The sequence below is a fragment of the Scyliorhinus torazame genome, chromosome 3 (genome assembly GCF_047496885.1).
Source record: "Scyliorhinus torazame isolate Kashiwa2021f chromosome 3, sScyTor2.1, whole genome shotgun sequence".
Classification (NCBI taxonomy): domain Eukaryota; kingdom Metazoa; phylum Chordata; class Chondrichthyes; order Carcharhiniformes; family Scyliorhinidae; genus Scyliorhinus; species Scyliorhinus torazame.
The window spans coordinates 357,030,874-357,051,165 of NC_092709.1; the positions used below are offsets into that span (position 1 = coordinate 357,030,874).

The window sequence follows — 20,292 nt, forward strand, 5'->3', positions numbered from 1 at the left end:
CTTACTTCAAAGATAACTCAGAAAATATTGCAACAGTAAATAACTCCTTAAAATGTTCCTTCAAACTTCCAAGAGACTTAACACCTTTAAACAAAATCACATCAGGTTAAAGGCTTTACTTTAAATCACCCAAATGATCCAGGGATGGTCTTTTATGGAAGACATCACAGCAAATCCAGCTCACTGCAAAACACAGACACACACCAGCTCTTTTCAAAACTGAAACTAGAAAAACCTGCAAAACTGAACTGCAAAATGGCTGACCTGACCTCAGCCCCACCCACTCTCTGACATCACTGTTTTCTTAAAGGTACATTGCTTAAACATCCACCGTCTTAAAAGTACTCTCACATGACAATGACGGTGGCAGACGTCATGTCGGGGCATGGGGGGGCGAAGGGGAATCAGGAGTACTCATCGACCACACTGAGGAAATACGTGTTGCGATCGGTGGAGGGGAGGGGCCCTTTGAAATCCACGCTGAGGCATTCAAAGGGGCGGGAGGCCTTCACCAGGTGCGCACGGTCCGGCTGGTAGAAGTGCGGTTTACACTTCGCACAGACTCTGCAGTCCCTGGTGATTGTCCGTACTTCCTCGACGGAGTAGGGCAGATTGCGGCCCTTTATGAAATGGTACAACCGTGTGACTCCCGGGTGACAAAGGCTGTCGTGCAGGGTCTGGAGTCGGTCTACTTGTGCGCTGGCACATATACCTCACGATAGGGCGTCAGGGGGCTCGTTTAGCTTGCCGGGGCGATACATAATCTCATAGTTGTAGGTGGAGAGCTCGATCCTCCATCTCAAGATTTTATCGTTTTTGATCTTGCCCCGCTGTGTGTTATTGAACATGAAGGCAACCGACCGTTGGTCAGTGAGGAGAGTGAATCTCCTGGCAGCCAGGTAATGCCTCCAATGCCGCACAGCTTCAACGATAGCTTGGGCCTCTTTTTCGACGGAGGAGTGCCGAATTTCGGAGGCATGAAGGGTGCGGGAAAAGAATGCCACGGGTCTGCCTGCCTGGTTGAGCTTGGCGGCTAGGGCGACGCCTGATGTGTCGCTCTCCACTTGAAAGGGTAACGTCTCGTCGACTGCGGCATCGCGGCCTTTGCGATATCGTCTCTAATATGATCAAAGGCATGTTGAGCCTCAGCTGTCAGGGGGAAAAGGGTGGACTGGATGAGTGGGCGGGCCTTGTCAGCATAGTTTGGGACCCACTGGGCGTAGTAGGAAAAGAACCCCAGGCAGCGTTTGAGGGCTTTGGGGCAGTGGGGAAGGGGGAGCTCCATGAGGGGGCGCATGCAGTCGGGATTGGGCCCCAGAACTCCCTTCTGGACCACATAGACGAGGATGGCTAAGCGGTTCGTGCTGAATACACACCTCTCCTTGTTATAGGTGAGGTTTAGGAGAGTGGCGGTGTGGAGAAATTTTGCAAGGTTGGCATCGTGGTCCTGCTGATCATGGCTGCAGATGGTGACGTTGTCTAGGTATGGGAAGGTGGCCCGCAACCCGTACCGGTCAACCATTCGGTCCATCTCCCTTTGGAAGACCGAGACCCCGTTGGTGATGCTGAAGGGAACCCTGAGGAAGTGGTAGAGGCAGCCATCTGACTTGAAGGCAGTGTATGGCCGGTCAGCCTTATGGATGGGGAGCTGGTGGTAGGCGGATTTGAGGTCTATAGTTGAGAAGACCCGGTGCTGTGCAATCTGATTGACCAGATCAGATATGCGTCGGAGGGGGTACGTGTCGAGCTGCGTGTACCGATTGATGGTCTGGCTGTAGTCCACGAACATTCTGTGTTTCTCCCCAGTTTTCACCACTACCACTTGGGCTCTCCAGGGGCTGTTGCTGGCCTCGATGATGCCTTCCCGAAGCAGCCACTGGACCTCTGACCTGATGAAGGTCCTGTCCTGGGTACTGTACCGTCTGCTCCTGGTGGCGACGGGTTTGCAATCCGGCGTTAGGTTTGCGAAAAGGGAAGGTGGGCCGACCTTTAGGGTGGCGAGGCCACACACAGTGAGGGGTGGTAGGGGCCCACCGAATTTCAAGGTTAGGCTCTGGAGGTTACACTGGAAGTCCAGGCTGAGTAGCAGGGCAGCGCAGAGGTTGGGGATGACGTAGAGGCGGAAGCCACTGAATTCTATGCCCTGGACCGTGAGCGTGACTATGCAGTACCCCCGGATCGCCACGGAGTGGGATCTGGAGGCCAGGGAGATTCTCTGCTTGGCTGGGTATATCGCGAGGGAGCAGCGCCTTACCGTATCTGGGTGGATGAAGCTTTCGGTGCTCCCAGAGTCCAGCAGGAACGAGGTCACGTGCCCAACGATCTTAACGCTGGTCGAGGCGGTGGCCAGGTTGTGCGGGCGAGACTGGTCGATGGTGACAGAGGGCGAGTCGTGGCTGGTCGTCGCTGGTGTCGGACGATGAGTTGCCCGGGGGGCACGGGTCCTGGAACAATGGTGGTGCCCATGTGCCGTGGGAAAGACAAGATGGCGGCGCCTGGAGATCTTGGGGTGGACAAAATGGTGGCACCCACGGGCTGCACGTGGCGGGGGTTGAGAAAGATGGCGGATCCCATGGGCCGCACGTGGTCCGAGGAGGGCAAGATGGCGGCGCCCGCAGGCCGCGCGTGATCTGAGGGGGGAAGATGGAGGTGCCCACTGGCCGCGCGTGGTCCGGGGAGGTGAAGATGGCGGCGCCCATTGGTCGTAAATGAGGGGGTTTGGGGCGATAGCGGCGACTGAGCGGGCCTGGCACACCGCGGCGAAGTGCCCCTTCTTACCGCTGGCCTTACAAAGGCCGGCATCGGCCGGGCAGCGTTGGCGGGGGTGTTTTTGTTGGCCGCAGCAGTAACATCGGGGACCCCCGAGGTTGGCTGGCTGGCACGTGGCACAAGGTGTATTGGCTGGGTAAGGCTCCCGCTGGAACGGCCGTCTGTGGAGTCCACGATGCGTAGGAGGGGTGGGCCGCGCGGCTGGGGGTGTAGGCCTGAATATTGCGTGAGGCGACCATCATTGATAGCGGCAGTTTCTTTGTCTCTGTGAGGTCGAGCATGGTCCCCTCTAAAAGTCGCTGGCGTATGAGGTCTGACCCAATCCCCGTAACAAAGGCGTCCCGCATAAGGAGATTTGAATGTTCCGTGGCCGTGATAGCCTGACAGTCACAGTCTCTGACTAGTGGAATTAAGGCACGCTAGAAATCTTCTACAGACTCACCAGGGAGCTGACAGCGAGTGGAGAGTACGTGTCTGGCGAAGAGCGTGTTCGTCCGCTGGGCGTAATTCTCTTTACCTAGGGCCATGGCTTTGTCATAGTTCGCCGTGTCCTGGATCAGCGGAAAGATGTTGGAGCTCAGCCTCGAGTAAAGGATCCGTATTTTCTGAGCTTCCGGAATTGGGTCTGGTGCAGACCTGATGTACGCCTCGAAACAAGCTAGCCAGTGCGGAAAGTCCTTTTTGGCATCGCTTGATTGCGGATCCAGCTGCAGGCGTTCCGGCTTGATGTGGAGGTCCATCTTCTGAAAATCGTAGAGTAATAAATTGATGCACGATCAATTGGATAAAGACGAGAGTTGAATACAACTGAGGCTTTATTACTCGAAGATGTGTGGCCTTTCACAGCAGCTGGCGAAATGGCTGCTGTACGGAGGACACACATATTTATACTCCGCCTACTGGACGGAGCCAGCAGGCCGGGACTGCCGCTGTACCTGTAGTACAGGGTCTTACCATACAAATCCTAATATATGTGGTTTACCACACACTGCAATGAAGTTACTGTGAAAAGCCCCTAGTTGCCACATTCTGGCGCCTGTTCGGGTACGCAGAGGGAGAATTCAGAATGTCCAATTCACTTAAAAGCACATCTTTTGGGACTTGTGGGAGGAAACTGGAGCACCCAGAGGAAACCCCACACAGACACGGGGAGAACGTGCAGACTCCGCACAGACAGTGACCCAAGCCGGGAATCGAACCTGGGACACTGGCACTGTGAAGCAGCAGTGTTAACCACTGTGCTACCGTGCTGTCCTGATAATGAAGTTGGCGCTGTGGATACTAAGGTATGGGATAAGAAAGGAACATATTTGTTTTACACTTTGTAGACTTGGCAACGGGGTTTAGTCGGTCGACGATTATATGTAGTAAAGAAAAGAAAATAACTGTGGAATGATAATGAAAAACTGGGCAGAAACCGGACTGGGGCCACCGGCAAAGTTCATCACTGATAATGGGAAGGAGCGTTGGGGGGGGGGGGGAAAGGAGCGCGGGGGGGGGGCGGGGGGGGGGGGGTGAAATTCGCTAATCATTCATTCTGGGGTAATGTGTGAGAACAAGAATATTATAGTTATGAATACAGCTTCAGAAAGCCCATTTAGTAATGGGGTGTGCGAGAGGAAATCATGCCGTGATGGATTAAATACTTCATAAAAAGCATGCTCCCACCACTGCCACTGTGCCCGGGCTCTGACAGACAAGGACGCTGTCTGAAGACCAGCCCTCAAGGCCCAGAGCTCGACAAGAGCATCAACCATGCCATTAACAGTCACACCCACTGTGGGTCAGCAACCTTCCAACGGCCTTGTTGCAGCTATTATGGCCGCACTGTGTCAGAGTGCCAGGCCAGTCAATAGCACCTGGAAGACAGGCACTGAGGAAATGCACAAGGGTGACAAGTTTAGATATATGTTGAACAATAAAGCACAGGAGGAGGCCCTTCGGCCCTTCAAGTCAGCCAGTGTTAGCCAGTTAATGGGAGCCTCCAATTTAGCTTGAACCATTGACCTGTGCTTTGTGCCCACAGTTGTCTTTCTGATCAGTCAACCATCTGGGACCTTATCAGAAACCTTGTTAAAATCCAAATGCAGTAAATCAAATACCATCACAGTTCACCCTTGTTACCTCCTCAAACAAAACTCAGTTGTCAGTCAGATGCAACCGTCCCTTAACAAATCCTTTCTGACTGTCCTTGATTGGCCGCCCATCGAAGTGACAATTTATATTGTCCTTCAGAAGGTTTTCTAGTAATTTGCCCATCACTGAGACGTCCCGTGTGGCCAACGGAGCTCGGGCTATCCCTTCCTTACGTTTGAATTGAAACAAAGGTACGATATTAGCCATCCTCCCACACCGACGTTCCTGCTTGTTCTTGCCTCCTAGTCCCACCCCAGCTTTCCCTGTCTGGATTAAACCCTGTGACATCTCTGATATTCCCGTTTCAGGGCCGTGAGCTGAAACGTTAACCGTTCTCTCTCTCTCGCTCCACGGGTGATGCTCGATCCACGGAGAGCCCTTGGCATTTTCTGTTCAGATTTCCGGTTTTCAGCGATCCTGTTACTTTGCTCCTAAATGCCATGAAATCCCATCTTTGTATCTCACACAGGTTATCGGTTTCTTCAGGAAAAGCTGCTTGAAGAACTGAAGACTTACAAGTTTGTATTCCCACGTGTTTCAGCAGGGAAACGGAAACGGAGTGTGACCCGACCGCCACAGGTAATTAATCTGACAGCTTTCTGATCGCATCAACTCAAGCCAGACTGTTACTTCACCCTCTTTTTGAAATGATCCAAATTGTTCCTGTGCACAGGCACATCATGGTTCTCCAACTTTCCTTTCCCCTCCAAAACACTTGACCATATTGTTGTCTCCCAAATTCCTCTTTCCCAGAACTGCATGTTTGAATCCCCCCCCCCAGTAACATTCGCGCCACACAAGTGCCAGTAAATGACCAGCTCCGAAAAAGCAGAATCTAACCACCAGCCCTTGAACTGAAAATCCCTTATTGTCACAAGTAGGCTTCAAATGAAGTTACTGTGAAAAGCCCCTAGTCGCCACATTCCGGCACCTGTTCGGGAAGGCTGGTACGGGAATTGAACCGTGCTGCTGACCTGCCTTGGTCTGCTTTCAAAGCCAGCGATTTAGCCGTGTGCTAAACCAGCCCCTTGACATTTCATGGCATTATCATCGCTAATCCTGGGGGCTGATTGTAATGGAACACTCTCCACTTGCCTGGATGAGTGCAGCTCCAACAACACTCAAGAAGCTCAACACCATCCAGGACAAAGCAGCCCCGCTTGATTGCTGCCCCTTCCACAAACATTCAAACCCTCCACCACCGACGAACAGTAACAACCGTGTGCACCATCTACAGGACGCACTGCAGTAACTCACCAAGGTTCCTTCGACAGCACCTTCCAAACCCAACAACCACTACCATCTAGAAGGACAAGAGCAGCAGATACCTGGGAACCCCACCTCCTGGAGGGTCCCCTCCAAGTCACTCACCATCCCGACCTGGAAATATATCGCCGTTCCTTCACTGTCATTGGGTCAAAATCCTGGAACTCCGTCCCTACCAGCATTGTGGGTGTACCTACATGTTAGACTGCAGCGGTTCAAGGAGGCAGCTGACCCCCACCTTCACAAGGGCAATTAGCGATGGATAATAAATGCTGGCCAAGTGAATGAAACAAAATGAAAATTGCTTATTGGCGCAAGTAGGCTTCAAATGAAGTTACTGTGAAAAGCCCCTGGTCGCCACATTCCGGCGCCTGTTCGGGAGGCTGGTACGGGAATCGAACCGTGCTGCTGGCAAAGCCAGCGATTTAGCCCTGTGCTAAAAAGCCCCAAGTACAGTTGTGTCAAGAAATCCTCTGGAGCTGAATAAATTAAAGTGTTTTGAAGTAGTGGGACTGTGCGATTGTTTCAGAAGGCGGGAATGGCCTGTTAAGGACTGCAAATCAAAAAAAAAGATGAATGATCGGAGGAAATTAACACTTTAAAATCGCCACACTGTTTAGTGCAGAAGGGCACTCTCGTGCTTCTGAACATCCTTACAATGCTGATCAATTTAACAAACACGTAACCCTCTAAACACGTCCCTATCATTAATTACTATATGAACGCTTTTGTAAATTACGCAGCAGTATGATATGTGACATTGTCAACTACTTTTGGACTTACTTGTCAAAAGTTTCTGACTACAGATCAGGTTTTCCCCACTGCTCTAAGATGCTGCGAACCACATCTCCTAAAACATGCTCAACTCCATGGAAATTGCTTGGGGGGTCTACATGACCACATAGAAACAGAAAATAGGAGGAGGAGCAGGCTCGGCAGCACAGTGGTTGGCACAGTTTCTTCACAGCTCCAGGGCTCGATTCCCGGCTTGGGTCACTGTCTGTGCGGAGTCTGCACGCTCTCCCCGTGTGTGCGTGGGTTTCCTCCGGGTGCTCCGGTTTCCTCCCACAGTCCAAAGATGTGCAGGTTAGGTGGATTGGCCATGATAAATTGCCCTTAGTATCCAAAAAGGTTAGGTGGGGTTACTGGGGATAGGGTGGAGGTGTGGGCTTGAGTAGGGTGCTCTTGCCAAGGGCCGGTGCAGACTCGATGGGCCAAAAGGCCTCCTTCTGCACTGTAAATTCAATGATTCTATGATTCGGCCCTTCCAGCCTGCTCCGCCATTCATTAATAATAATAATTGCTTATTGTCACAAGTAGGCTTCAATGAAGTTACTGTGAAAAGCCCCTAGTCGCCACATTCCGGCACCTGTTCGTGGAGGCCGGTACGGGAATTGAACCCGCGCTGCTGGCCTTGTTCTGCGTTACAAGCCAGCTGTTTAGCCCACTGTGCTAAACCAGCCCCGTTATGATCATGGCTGATCATTCAATTTAGAGGTACCCACTTCTTTTTTTGCAATTAAGGGGCAATTTAGCGTGGCCAATCCACCTAGCCTGCACATCATGTTGGGTTGTGGGGGTGGGACCCACGCAAGACACGGGGAGAATGTGCAAACTCCACACGGACAGTGACCCGGGGCTGGGATTGAGCCCGGGTCATCGCCACCATGAGGCAACATTGCTAACCAGTGCGATACCGTGCTGCCTCACGCAATAGCCTAATCCCGTCCCCTCCATATTCTTTGACCCCCATCGCCGCAAGAGCTATATCTAACTGCTTCTTGAAAACATACAAATGCCACAACTGCTCTCTGTGGGCAGTGAATTCCACAGGCTCACGGCTCTCTGGGTGAAGAAATTTCTCCTCATCGCTGTCCAAAATGGTCTGCCCCATAGACAAGGGGGTGAGGGAGGGGATTCCTGGAACCGAGTCCAGTCCATCATTTTGAAATCTCACCCACCTGTATTCAGAGTTGGACAGAGTGATGAGAATCCAGGATGCGTTACTCGCTCCATTGCAGCATCGCAAAGTCCATCCACTTAAACATGAATCGCCTCCACCAGAAATGCACTGTTGTTTTCTGTGTGTACCACAAGATGATGCATGGTAACTACTTGCCGCGGTTTCTTGCACACCTTCTAAACGCACAACTTTAACCTCCGAGAAGGGGAGGGCACGCTCCTACCACCTGCATGTTCCCTCCAATTCCACAGCATCAATCCAGCTCTTGGTCTGTAACATTGCAGGTAGCAGATGAGGAACATATCAGCCATGATAGAATGGCGGAGCAGACTCGATGGGCCGAATGGTCTGATTCTGCTTCTATATATTATCATGAATTGGAAACCTGTCGCTGTTCCTTCATTTTTGTCAAGTGAATATTTTGGAACTCCTTCCCAAACAACACTGCGGTAGTACCTACATCATGGGCGAAATTCTCCGGTATCGGCGCGATGTCCGCCGACTGGCACCCAAAATGGCGCAAATCAGTCGGGCATCGCGCCGCCCCAAAGGTGCGGAATGCTCCGCATCTTTGGGGGCCGAGCCCCAACCTTAAGGGGCTAGGTCGGCGCCGGACGAATTTCCGCCCCGCCAACTACCGGAAAAGGCCTTTGGTGCCCCGCCAGTTGGCACGGAAATGACATCTCCGGGCGGCGCATGGGCGGGAGCGTCAGCGGCCGCTGACAGTTTCCCGCGCATGCGCAGTGGGGGGAGTCTCTTCCGCCTCCGCCATGGTGGAGACCGTGGCGAAGGCGGAAGGAAAAGAGTGCTCCCACGGCACAGGCCCGCCCGCGGATCGGTGGGCCCCGATTGCGGGCCAGGCCACAGTGGGGGCATCCCCCGGGGCCAGATCACCCCGCGCCCCCCCCAGGACCCCGGAGCCCGCCCGCGCCACTTTGTCCCGCCGGTAAGGTAGGTGGTTTAATCTACGCCGGCGGGACAGGCATTTTAGCGGCGGGACTTGGGCCCATCCGGGCCGGAGAATCGCGCGGGAAGGCCCGCCAACCGGCGCGGCGCGATTCCCGCCCCCCGCCGAATATCCGGTGCCGGAGAATTCGGCAACCGGCGGGGGCGGGATTCACACCAGCCCCCGGCGATTCTCCGACCCGACGGGGGGTCGGAGAATCTCGCCCCAGGTTTGTCCTTCATTGCTAGAGGGATGGAGTTTAAGACTAGGGAGGTTATGCTGCAATTGTATAAGGTGTTAGTGAGGCCACACCTGGAGTATTGTGTTCAGTTTTGGTCTCCTTACTTGAGAAAGGACGTACTGGCACTGGAGGGTGTGCAGAGGAGATTCAGTAGGTTAATCCCAGATCTGAAGGGGTTGGATTATGAGGAGAGGTTGAGTAGACTGGGACTGTACTCGTTGGAATTTAGAAGGATGGGGGGGGGGGGGATCTTATAGAAACATATAAGATTATGAAGGGAATAGATAGGATAGATGCGGGCAGGTTGTTTCCACTGGCGGGTGAAAGCAGAACTAGGGGGCATAGCCTCAAAATAAGGGGAAGTAGATTTAGGACTGAGTTTAGGAGGAACTTCTTCACCCAAAGGATTGTGAATCTATGGAATTCCTTGCCCAGTGAAGCAGTAGAGGCTCCTTCATTAAATGTTTTTAAGGTAAAGATAGATAGTTTTTTGAAGAATAAAGGGATTAAGGGGTATGGTGTTCGGGCCGGAAAGTGGAGCTGAGTCCACAAAAGATCAGCCATGATCTCATTGAATGGTGGAGCAGGCTCGAGGGGCCAGATGGCCGACTCCTGCTCCTAGTTCTTATGTTCTAATGTGGTGTGCAGCAGTTCAAGGCAGTGCCTCACCGGGGGCAATCAAAATGCCGTGCCGGCAACACCGAGAAAAAAGTTCACGAGAGCTGACGGCTCCCCTCCGGCTGTCGGCCGGATCTTCTGCTTCCACTGATGCCTACGGCGTTTTGCATGGATCGCCAGTCCCGCCACCAGGGAACCTCCCACCACAGGGGGGAGCCACCTTTGGCAGGGACAGAATGTCCAGCTGGCAGGGCTGTAAAACCCGCCCTCTGTCTTTGAAGAAGTATGGACGCTTCTTTAACCTGTATTCCTGTGTGTCCTGTGCAGGGGAAGTATCCAAACCACATCAGCATCTTGGTGGAGCTGGAGGAAGAGGTCGTCATGCTGGACCTCAATAGAAGTAGGTGAGTAGATGCTGCTTCGATTCAGGGAGAATAAGGAGCTTCACCAGCATTCTAGGCTGATGTTAAAGTTTACTCTTCCCTGCACATAGGGGTCGGAAAGAAGCTGCCGTTTAAATGGGAGGGCGGCCTGTCCAAAAGGGTCAGCTGGAAAAGCCTCTATCCTGGCATCACAAGGGCCTCGTTATTCAGAATCTACCGGAGCACCAAGGAGTTTCCAGCTAGAAACGCTTGACTCTGAGAATTAGTGGCCCTGGGAGATGAGGAGAGCAGCCTTCGCAGGACGGGTAGAGAGCCAGGCATTGGGTGGCCAGAGGGAAGGGATGAGGGGCACTGAAGAGATCTGCTACATCTCGCACACTGCTGCTGACTAGTACACCAGCTGATAAAGACCCTCTTTACTGATGCTGGCTGGAGTCTGGGGGGTACCACGGTTGGCGCTAGTACCGCTGTCAGGGATCACTTTGTGTTATTCTCAGAGCGAATCGCCTGCATTGGACCCCACCTGACACAGCTCCACGTGGCTGTTTGCATGCGATAGCGGCCACACGCCAGGAAACCGTCTCGACGGGTGGGTTAAACCAGGGTGAGGGTAGCCGGTGGGCCTAAGCACTTGGTGAGACAAGATTTGTCTACCTGAGCAGGTGAAGTCTGTTCCGGACAGACAGCGCGGAGGAAGTCACTAATAGGTCCAAGGGGCTGGAAGGCAGGATCAGCAACGTGTTGTGGAGCATGAAGAACAGGACAAGACTCTGAAGACACCCTGGTCATCCACTGGGCCCTGTTCTACCTCCAGAGGTCTGGACTCTGTCCTGCCACTGGATACTGGTGGACGTGGGAGTAGAGAGTGAGGATGTCAGTGAGCAAATCTCCCTCACTGAAATCAAATTCACCCGCAAGTCAGCTTCACTCTGACTAATAATAATCATCTTTATTATTGTCACAAGTAGACTTACATTAACACTGCAATGAAGTTACTGTGAAAAGCCACTAGTCGCCACATTCCGACGCCTGTTCGGGTACAGAGAGGGAGAATTCAGAACGTCCAATTCACCTAACAGCACGTCTTTCAGGCTGACAAGTGGCAAGTTACATTCACACCACACAAGTGCCAGTCAATGACCATCTCCTACAAGAGGGGATCTAACCATTGCCCCTTGACATTCAATGGCATTACCATCGCTGAATCCCCCACAATCACCATCTTGGGGGTTACCATTGATCAGAAACTGAACTGGACTAGCCACATTCATATTGTGGCTACCAGGGCAGGTCAAAGGCCAGGAATCCTATAGCGAATAACTCACCTCCTGACCCCACAAAGCCTGTCCACCATCTACAAGGCACAAGTCGGGAGTGTAATGGAATACTCTCCACTTGCCTGGATGAGTGCAGCACCAACAACACTCAAGAAGCTCGACACCATCCAGGACAAAGCAGCCGCTTGAATACTCCCCCTTCCACAAGCATTCAAAAAAATCCTCCACCACCGACGAAGAGTGGCAGCCGTGTGTACCATCGACAAGATGCAAAGAACAAAGAACAAAGAAAAGTACAGCACAGGAACAGGCCCTTCGGCCCTCCAAGCCCGTGCCGACCGTGCTGCCCAACTAAACTAAAATCTTCTACACTTCCTGGGTCCGTATCCCTCTATTCCCATCCTATTCAAGTATTTGTCAAGATGCCCCTTAAATGTCACTATCGTCCCTGCTTCCACCACCTCCTCCGGTAGCGAGTTCCAGGCACCCACTACCCTCTGCGTAAAAAACTTGCCTCGTACATCTACTCTAAACATTGCCCCTCTCACCTTAAACCTATGCCCCCTAGTAATTGACCCCTCTACCCTGGGGAAAAGCCTCTGACTATCCACTCTGTCTATGCCCCTCATAATTTTGTAGACCTCTATCAGGTCGCCCCTCAACCTCCGTTGTTCCAGTGAGAACAAACCGAGTTTATTCAACCGCTCTGCAGTGCACTGCAGTAACTCACCAAGGTTCCTCAGACAGCACCTTCCAAACCCACGACCACGACCATCTAGAAGGACAAGAGCAGCAGATACCTGGCAACCCCACCACCTGGAGGTTCCCCTCCAAGTCACCCACCACCCTGACTTGGAAATATATCGACGTTCCTTCACTGTCGCTGGGGCAACATCCTGGAGCTCCCGCGCTAACAGCACAGTGGGTGTACCTACGCCACATGGACTGCAGCGGTTCAAGAAGGCAGCTCACCACCACCTTCTAAAGGGCAACTAGGGGTGGGCGATAAATAGATGGTGTCGAGCTTCTTGTTGGAGCTGCACTCATCCAGGCAAGTGGAGAGTATTTCATTACACCCCTGACTTGTGCCTTGTAGATGGTGGACTGGCTTTGGGAGTGTCAGGAGGTGAGTTATTCTCCATAGGATTCCTAGTCTTTGACCTGCCCTGGTAGCCACTGTATTATTATTTTTCTTTCTAATTTTTGTTTAGCCACAGTATTATAATATTTATAGGACGTGGGTTTCGCCCCACAACCCAAAGATGTGCAGGCTAGGTGGATTGGCCACGCTAAATTGCCCCTTAATTGGAAAAAATGAATTGGGTACTCTAAATTTATTTTAAAAAAATAATATTTATATGACTAGCCCAGTTCAGTTTGTGATCAACAGTAACCCCCAGGATGTTGATTGTGGGGGATTCAGCGATGGTAATGCCATTGAATGTCAAGGGGCGGTGGTTAGATCCTCTCTTGTAGGAGATGGTCATTGCCCGGCACTTGTGTGGTGTGAATGTAACTTGCCCCTTGTCAGACCGAGCCTGGATATTGTCCAGGTCTTGCTGCATTTGGACATGGACTGCTTCATTATCTGAGGAGTTGCGAATGGTGCTGAACATTGTGCGTCATCCGCAAACATCCCCACTTCTGATCTTATGATTGAAGGGAGGTCATTGATGAAGCAGCTGAAGATGGCTGGGCCGAGGACACGACCCTGAGGAACTCCTGCAGTGATGTCCTGGAGCTGAGATGATTGACCTCCAACCACCACAACCTTCTTCCTTTGTGCCGGGTATGACTCCAACCAGCGGAGAGGTTTCCCCTGATTCCCATTGACTCCAGTTTAGCGAGGGCCCCTTGATGCCACACTCGGTCAAATGCTGCCTTGGTGTCGAGGGCAGTCATTCTCCCCTCAGCTCCGGCATTCAGCTCTTTTGTCCATGTTGGAACCAAGGCTGTAATGAGGTCAGGAGCTGAGTGACTCTGGCAGAACCCAAACTGAGCGTCCGTGAGCAGGTTATTGCTGAGTAAGTGCTGCTTGTTCGCACTGTTGATGACTCCTTCCATCACTTTGTTGATGATGGAGAGCAGACTGATAGAGCAGTAATTGGCTGGGTTGGATTTGTCCTGTTTCTTGTGTGCAGGACACACCTGGGCAAATTTCCACATTGCCGGGTAGATGCCAGTGTTAGTATACTGGTGAGACTGGCGTGGTGGGACACAGCCACACGCGCACACACAGACACACACAGCTGCACGCATACATGGACACACACAGACACACACACACATGTACACTCACACTAAAGGTGTTCAGGCCTTGGTAAGAGGAGGGTCTCAGCAGCTTTCCTATTACCGTGGCGATATACGGGACAAATGGTATCTGGGGACGTTTATGTGTGAGACACGGGACAAACTGAAGATTTACGATGTGGATGGTGAAATACAGGATGGATGGTGATATTCAGGATGGATGGTGATATTCAGGATGGATGGTTATATTCAGGATGGATGGTGATATTCAGGATGGATGGTGATATTCAGGATGGATGGAGTCCCTGGTTCAGTACCTCAGTCACAGCTTGAGACAGTGTGTGAGCTGTCACTCTGCCACTCACTCTATTTCTGTTCCTTTCTGCTTCCTTTCCCCACAGGTTCCTCTTACCGAGAGGATTCCAGGTGTCATACTATGATTCAAATGGGACACTAATGACAGAGAAGGACACTGAGCGGGTGAGCAATCCCTTGCCGACTGAAAACAGACTGAAGTCAATTGATTTTCAAAATACAGTGAACGTGGACAGAATTTGCTCTTCCATTTCTCTGCTCTTTCCTCCCCACCTCTCCGGTGGATAATGATTCTATGGAGCTTCATGGCTGCCAAGGTCACTCCTTTACTTCACCCCAGTCTCCACTCCTCAGACACTTTCCCAGGCGCTGAGTGTCAGAACATATTCAGCAATGAAAACATTGCAACCTGTCTCAATGCTGTTCTTAACCACTGGAGGCCAGGGGGCGATGGAATCTGAATTAAACTGAGATGTCCATGACCAACATTGAGATTTATTATGACCTTGGACCAGACCCCAACTGTCACTAAGATACTGGACAGAAACCCCAATATTTAATTTAATTTTTAAGACTATGAGGAAAGGATAGCTTGTTCCAGGAGTGATTCCACGCACAAATAGCGATATGGGAATTTAAAAAAAATCTTTATTGAAAACACAGGATTAAACTAACTTTAACATCATACAAGAAATAGCTTTCAATTACCAGTTAAATAATGCTTAACAATAAAATGAAATACTTTAACTCCAAACTGCAATCATATTATCTTCAAGCAGGCAAAGCCCATCTCAGGTTAAAATCCACTTATAAATACAGTAAGAAGTCTTACAACACCAGGTTTGTTTTGAATCACTAGCTTTCCGAGCACTGCTCCTTCCTCGGGTGATTCACCCAAACTTTCCTCCAACGCCCTCATACTCGGAAAGCTCCCCTCTGTGAACATATCCCCTATCCTCTCAATCCCAGCTCGCCGCCATAACTCCGTCCATACTCCCCAGGGCAAATCGGTGAATTATCACAGATTGGGGCCCAGACTGATGCTCCCACTGCTCCCACATGCCTCCTCCATTGGCCCCAAACTCTCAGGGTCGCCACCAGCACTGGACTGGTAGAGTACCGTGCCGGCAGGATTGGCAGAGGCGCAGTTACCAACGCCCCCAGACTGGTGCCCTTACAGGCAGCCGCCTCCATACCCATGTCGACCCCTCCCTCACCACCCACTTCCTGATCATGGCTATATTAGCCGCCCAGTAATAGTTATCACAATGTGATGAATTCAAGAAAGGGACGAGTTGTCAGTGAAAGCTATCAATAAGGGAAATGATAAACAAACTGTGAGAGGAAGGGACAGAGGGTACAAAGTTAAGAGTGCATCAGCAAGTAAGGATGGAGGTTATGAAAATGATAAAAGGATAAAAATTAAAGGATTTGTATCTGAACGAACGCAGCCTTTGTCAAAAACAGATGAACAGAGTTAAAATAGAAATAAATAAGTACAACCCGATAACCATTACAGGGACATGGTTGCTGGATGAGTTAGACTGGGGTCTGAATGTTGAAGGATACATAACATTTCGGAAGGACAGTATGCTGGAAAAGGAGGAGGGGTGGCTCTGTTAATGGTGGAATTCACACAATGGAGCATTTCAGGGAACCAAAATGGATGGAGATGTGAAATGAGACAGGCAGGGAGTCACTCGTGGGAGTGGTGTACAGGCCCCCGAACAGGAGTCACTTGGTAGGGCTGTTCGGTAATTTGGACATTCTGAATTCTCCCTCGGTGTACCCGAACAGCGCCGGCGTGTGCCGACTAGGAGCTTTTCACAGTAACTTCATTGCAGTGTTAATGTAAGCCTACTTGTGACACTAATAAAGATTGTTAGAAAAATAATGGGAGCTTGTCAGAAAGGTGCAGAGATAGTAATTGGAAATCTGCATATAGACTGGATAAATCAGATGGGTAAAGGTAGCCTGGATGAGGAGTTAGGTAGCGAGAAATATAAACCTTGTTCGTAAGAGTTTCTATAAATAATTAAATAAGAAAGGTGTTAACAAAGTGAGCATTGGTCCGACAGAAAGTGAGTGTGGGGAGTTAATAATGGAAAATAAGGAGTTGAATTGAAAAGATATTTTGCATCGGTCTTCACGATAGAGGATGCAAGTTATATCCCAGAAATAACTGTAATTCAGGAAGTGCAAGGAGGGGGAGGAGGATTCAGGAATATTACAATCGTCAGGGGAGTGGTACTGAGCACATTGTTAGAGCTGTGAGCTGACAAATCCCTGCCTGGGTCCTGATGGGCTTTATCCCAGCATCTTCAAAGCAGTGGCCTGTGAGGTCACTGATGCATTGATTTTAATTTGACAAAATTCATGAGATAGGAGGAAGGTTCCAAGAGATTGGAAAATAGTGGGCGGGATTCTCCCCCCCACGCCGGGTGGGAGACTTGCCGGGGCGCCGCGCAAGTCCCGCCTCGCCGCCCCGACACCCGCACGTGATTCTCCCACCACCCCCAAACCGTCGCGGCGAGAATCATGGCTGGCCGCTGGGAGATTCTCCGGCCCGGATGGGCCGAGTGGCCTGCCCAACACGACAGGTTCCGGCCGGCGCTGTCCACACCTGGTCGCTGCCGGTGGGAACAGCGCGGGAACGCTGGGGGGGGTGGGGGGGCAGCCTGTGTTCCAGCACCGGGGGGGTGGGGGCCTCAAATGGGGTCTGGCCCGTGATCGGTGCCCACCGATTGGCAGGCCGGCCTCTCTAAAGGAGGACCTCCTTTCCTCCGCCGCCCCGCAAGATCCATCCGACATCTCCTTGCGGGGCGGCCTCAGGGAGGACGGCAACCGCACATGCGCGGGTGACGTCATTTACGCAGTGCCGGCCGCGTCATTTACCCGGCGCCGCTTTTACGCGGCGCCAAGGTCCGGCGCGCGTGAATGACGCGACGCCGCTCCTAGCCCCCACGGGGCCCGGAGAATAGGGGGCTAGCAGCGTGCTCCGACGCCGGAGTGAAACATTCCGGTTTTCACTCCGGCGTCGGCACTTAGACTGCCGATGGGAGAATTGCGCCCAATAACTATTATTCAAAAAGGGAGGGAGACAGAAAGTGGGATACTGCAGGTCAGTCAGCCGAATGTGAATCATCGGGAAAATGTTCGAGGCTGTTACTTCCCAAACTCCAGCAGGGCACATAGAAACATTCCTGGTAATCAGGCAGAGTTTTGTGAAAGGGAAATAATGTTTAACCAATGGATTGGAGTTCTTTGAAGCAGTCACATGTACTGTCCACCGATTTTCAGAAGGCTTTTGATAAGGTGCCACATCAAAGCTTACTGCAGAATATTAAAGCTGATATTTCAGTGGTAACATTCTGGCGTGGGTACAAGATTGGCTAGCTAACAGGAAACGGAGAGTAGGCATATTCTGGTGCCACAGGGGTCAGCGTGGAGGCCTCAACTTCTTGCAATCTATATAATTGGCAAGGCACTTGTGAGACCACATGCGGAGTAAATGTGCTGCCTTTTTTAAGGAAGACGTAAATGCCATTGGAAGCAGCCCAGAGAAGGTTTCCTGGACTAGTAGCTGGAATGGGTGGGGGTTGTCTTCTGAAGAAAGGGTGGTCAGGCCCGTCTTGTATCCATTAGAGTAAGATGTGACTTGATTGAAAGATATAAGCTGCTGAGGGTTACTGACAGGGTGGGTGTGGAGAGGATGTTTCCTCTTGTGGGAGAATCTAGAACTAGTTTAACAATAAGGCATTGCCATTTCAGACAGAGGTGAGATATTTCTCTCAGAGGAGCGTTACTCTCTGAAACTTTCTTCTGTAAAAGGCAGTGGGAAAAAATCTTTGAATTTTTTTTTTTGAAAATCTTTTTATTGGCTTTTCCCATATTTATAAACAGTTGTTGCTGATATTTTTCTTGCCCGCGCTAATTTGCTTTATTTTACAGAAAGGTTTGTTTCGTCCTTCATTTGACTAGCTGTACGTACATTTTGCTGCCCTCTGGATCGGTCTATGGTATCCCCCCTTCCTCCTCCCCCCCCCCCCCCTTGGTTTCAGCACCCTTCCTCTTCTTTTGTGGTCCCCCCCCACTTTGGTTCTTCATATTATCTTTTTTCCCCTGGCTTACTCCCCGTTGCTGGCCTCGAACAGGTTTTGGAACAGGTCGACAAACTGCCCCCAAGTATCCAGGAAGACTTCCTCTGACCCTCGGATGGCGTACTTAATCTTCTCCAGGGGGAGAAATTCCGAGAGATCAGCGAGCCAGTCTGCAGCTGTGGGTGGTGCTGCCGATCGCCAGCCGAGCAGGATTCTCCGGCGTGCGATTAGGGAAGCGAAAGCGGGGGCATTGGCCCCCTTCCCCATGTGTAGCTCTGGCTGCTCCTATACCCCGGAGATTGCCACAATCGGGCATGGCTTCACCCTCACCCCCACAACCCTGGACATTGCCTCGGAGAAGGCTGCCCAGAGCCCAGCAAGCTTGGGGCAAACCCAAAACATGTGGGTGTGGTTGGCCGGGTCCCTCTGGCACCGCTCACATTTGTCCTCCACCTCCGGGAAGAACCTGCTCATTCGGGTTCTGGTCAGGTGCGCTCTGTGCACCACTTTGAGCTGCATTAGGCTTAGCCTTGCGCAGGAGGAGGTGGAGCTCACCCTACTCAGTGCTTCGCTCCAGAGTCCCCATCCTACCTCTGTCCCCAGTTCGTCCTCCCATTTTTGTCTGGTCTTGTCCAGTGGAGTCCAGGCTCTGTCCAGTAGCTGTCCGTATATTTTCCCACATAGCCCCCCCTTCTCGTTGCCTGTGCCTATCAGATCCTCTAGTAGTGTGCTTTCTGGGGCCTCGGGGTACCCCATTGTCTCTTTGCGGAGGAAGTGTTTTATTTGGAGGTGTCTCATTTCCTGACCTTTTGCTAGCCTCCACTTCCTCGTCAGATCGTCCAGTGTCGCCACTCTGCGCCCTACGTAGAAGTCCCCGACCGTCAATGTGCCCCCGTCCCATCTCCATCTTTTGAAGGTGGCATCTAGCATGGCTGGGGGAATCTGGGATTGCTGCAGACGGGGGCCATGGGGGACATTTTGGTTATCCCGAAGTGTTGTCTTAGCTGGGCCCATGTTCCCAGCGTGGCCGCTACCACTGGGCTCGTTGTGTACCTTGTTGAGGGGGATGGGAGTGCTGCTGTGGCCAGGGCCCGGAGGGTCGTTCCTTTACAGGATGCCTCCTCCATTTGTACCCAATCTGTGTCGGGTTCTTGTACCCATCCCCTCACTCTTTCTGCCGTTGCTGCCCAGTGGTAGTATTGTAGGTTCGGTAAGGCCAAGCCCCCTTTGATTTTCCCTCTTTGCAGTGTCGGTTTGTGAATTCTCGGGTTCTCTAGGCCCATACAAACGCCATGATTAGACTGTCTATGTTTTGGAAAAAGGCCTTGGGGATGAAGATCGTGATGGATCTAAACAGGAAGAGGAACCTCGGCAGTACGTTCATCTTGACCCTCTGCACTCTTCCCGCCAGGGAGAGTGGGAGTGAGCCCCACCGTTGAAGGTCTTTTCTTACTTCCTCCACCAGGCTGGTCATGTTCCACTTGTGGATCTGGGTCCAGTCTCTGCTATCTGGATCCCCAGGTAGCGGAATCTGTTCTGGGCTGTTTTGAACGGGAGCCCCTCCAGCTCTCTCCCTCCCCCATTTGAGTTCACTGGGAATGTCTCGCTTTTGCCCAGGTTAAGTTTGTAGCCCGAGAAGGTTCCAAACTCTTTCAGTATTTGGAGTATTGCCTTCAGTCCCTCCTGTGGCTTTGAGACACAAGGGAGCAGATCATCTGCATAGAGTTTTTTGCGTCCCGCAGGGCTATCGCCACGGGTTCGGTTGCTAGCGCGAACAAGAGTGGGGACAGGGTGCAGCCCTGTCTTGTTCCTCTCTGCAGCTGGAAGTATTCAGAGCTGGTGGTGTTAGTTCGGACACTCGCTTTGGGAGCGTTGTACAGGAGCCTCACCCAGGGGGTGAACCCCGCTCCCAGCCCAAACCGTTCCAGTACCTCGAGGAGGTAGCTCCATTCAACTCTGTCAAAGGCCTTTTCTGCGTCCAGGGAGACGATCACCTCTGGTGTTCTCTCCCCAGAGGGGGTCATTATC

General features: G+C 51.7%; 1 protein-coding gene across 1 annotated transcript in view; it reads left to right on the forward strand.

The window, feature by feature from the left end:
* LOC140409366 (disintegrin and metalloproteinase domain-containing protein 12-like) overlaps window positions 1-20,292 on the forward strand; it is a 572,650-nt gene that overhangs the window by 21,453 nt on the left and 530,905 nt on the right. The window contains exons 2-4 of the mRNA XM_072497805.1: window positions 5,375-5,484; window positions 10,267-10,343; window positions 14,251-14,329. Of these exons, the coding sequence (XP_072353906.1) occupies window positions 5,375-5,484; window positions 10,267-10,343; window positions 14,251-14,329 (266 nt within the window). The remainder of the gene's footprint in view (window positions 1-5,374; window positions 5,485-10,266; window positions 10,344-14,250; window positions 14,330-20,292) is intronic.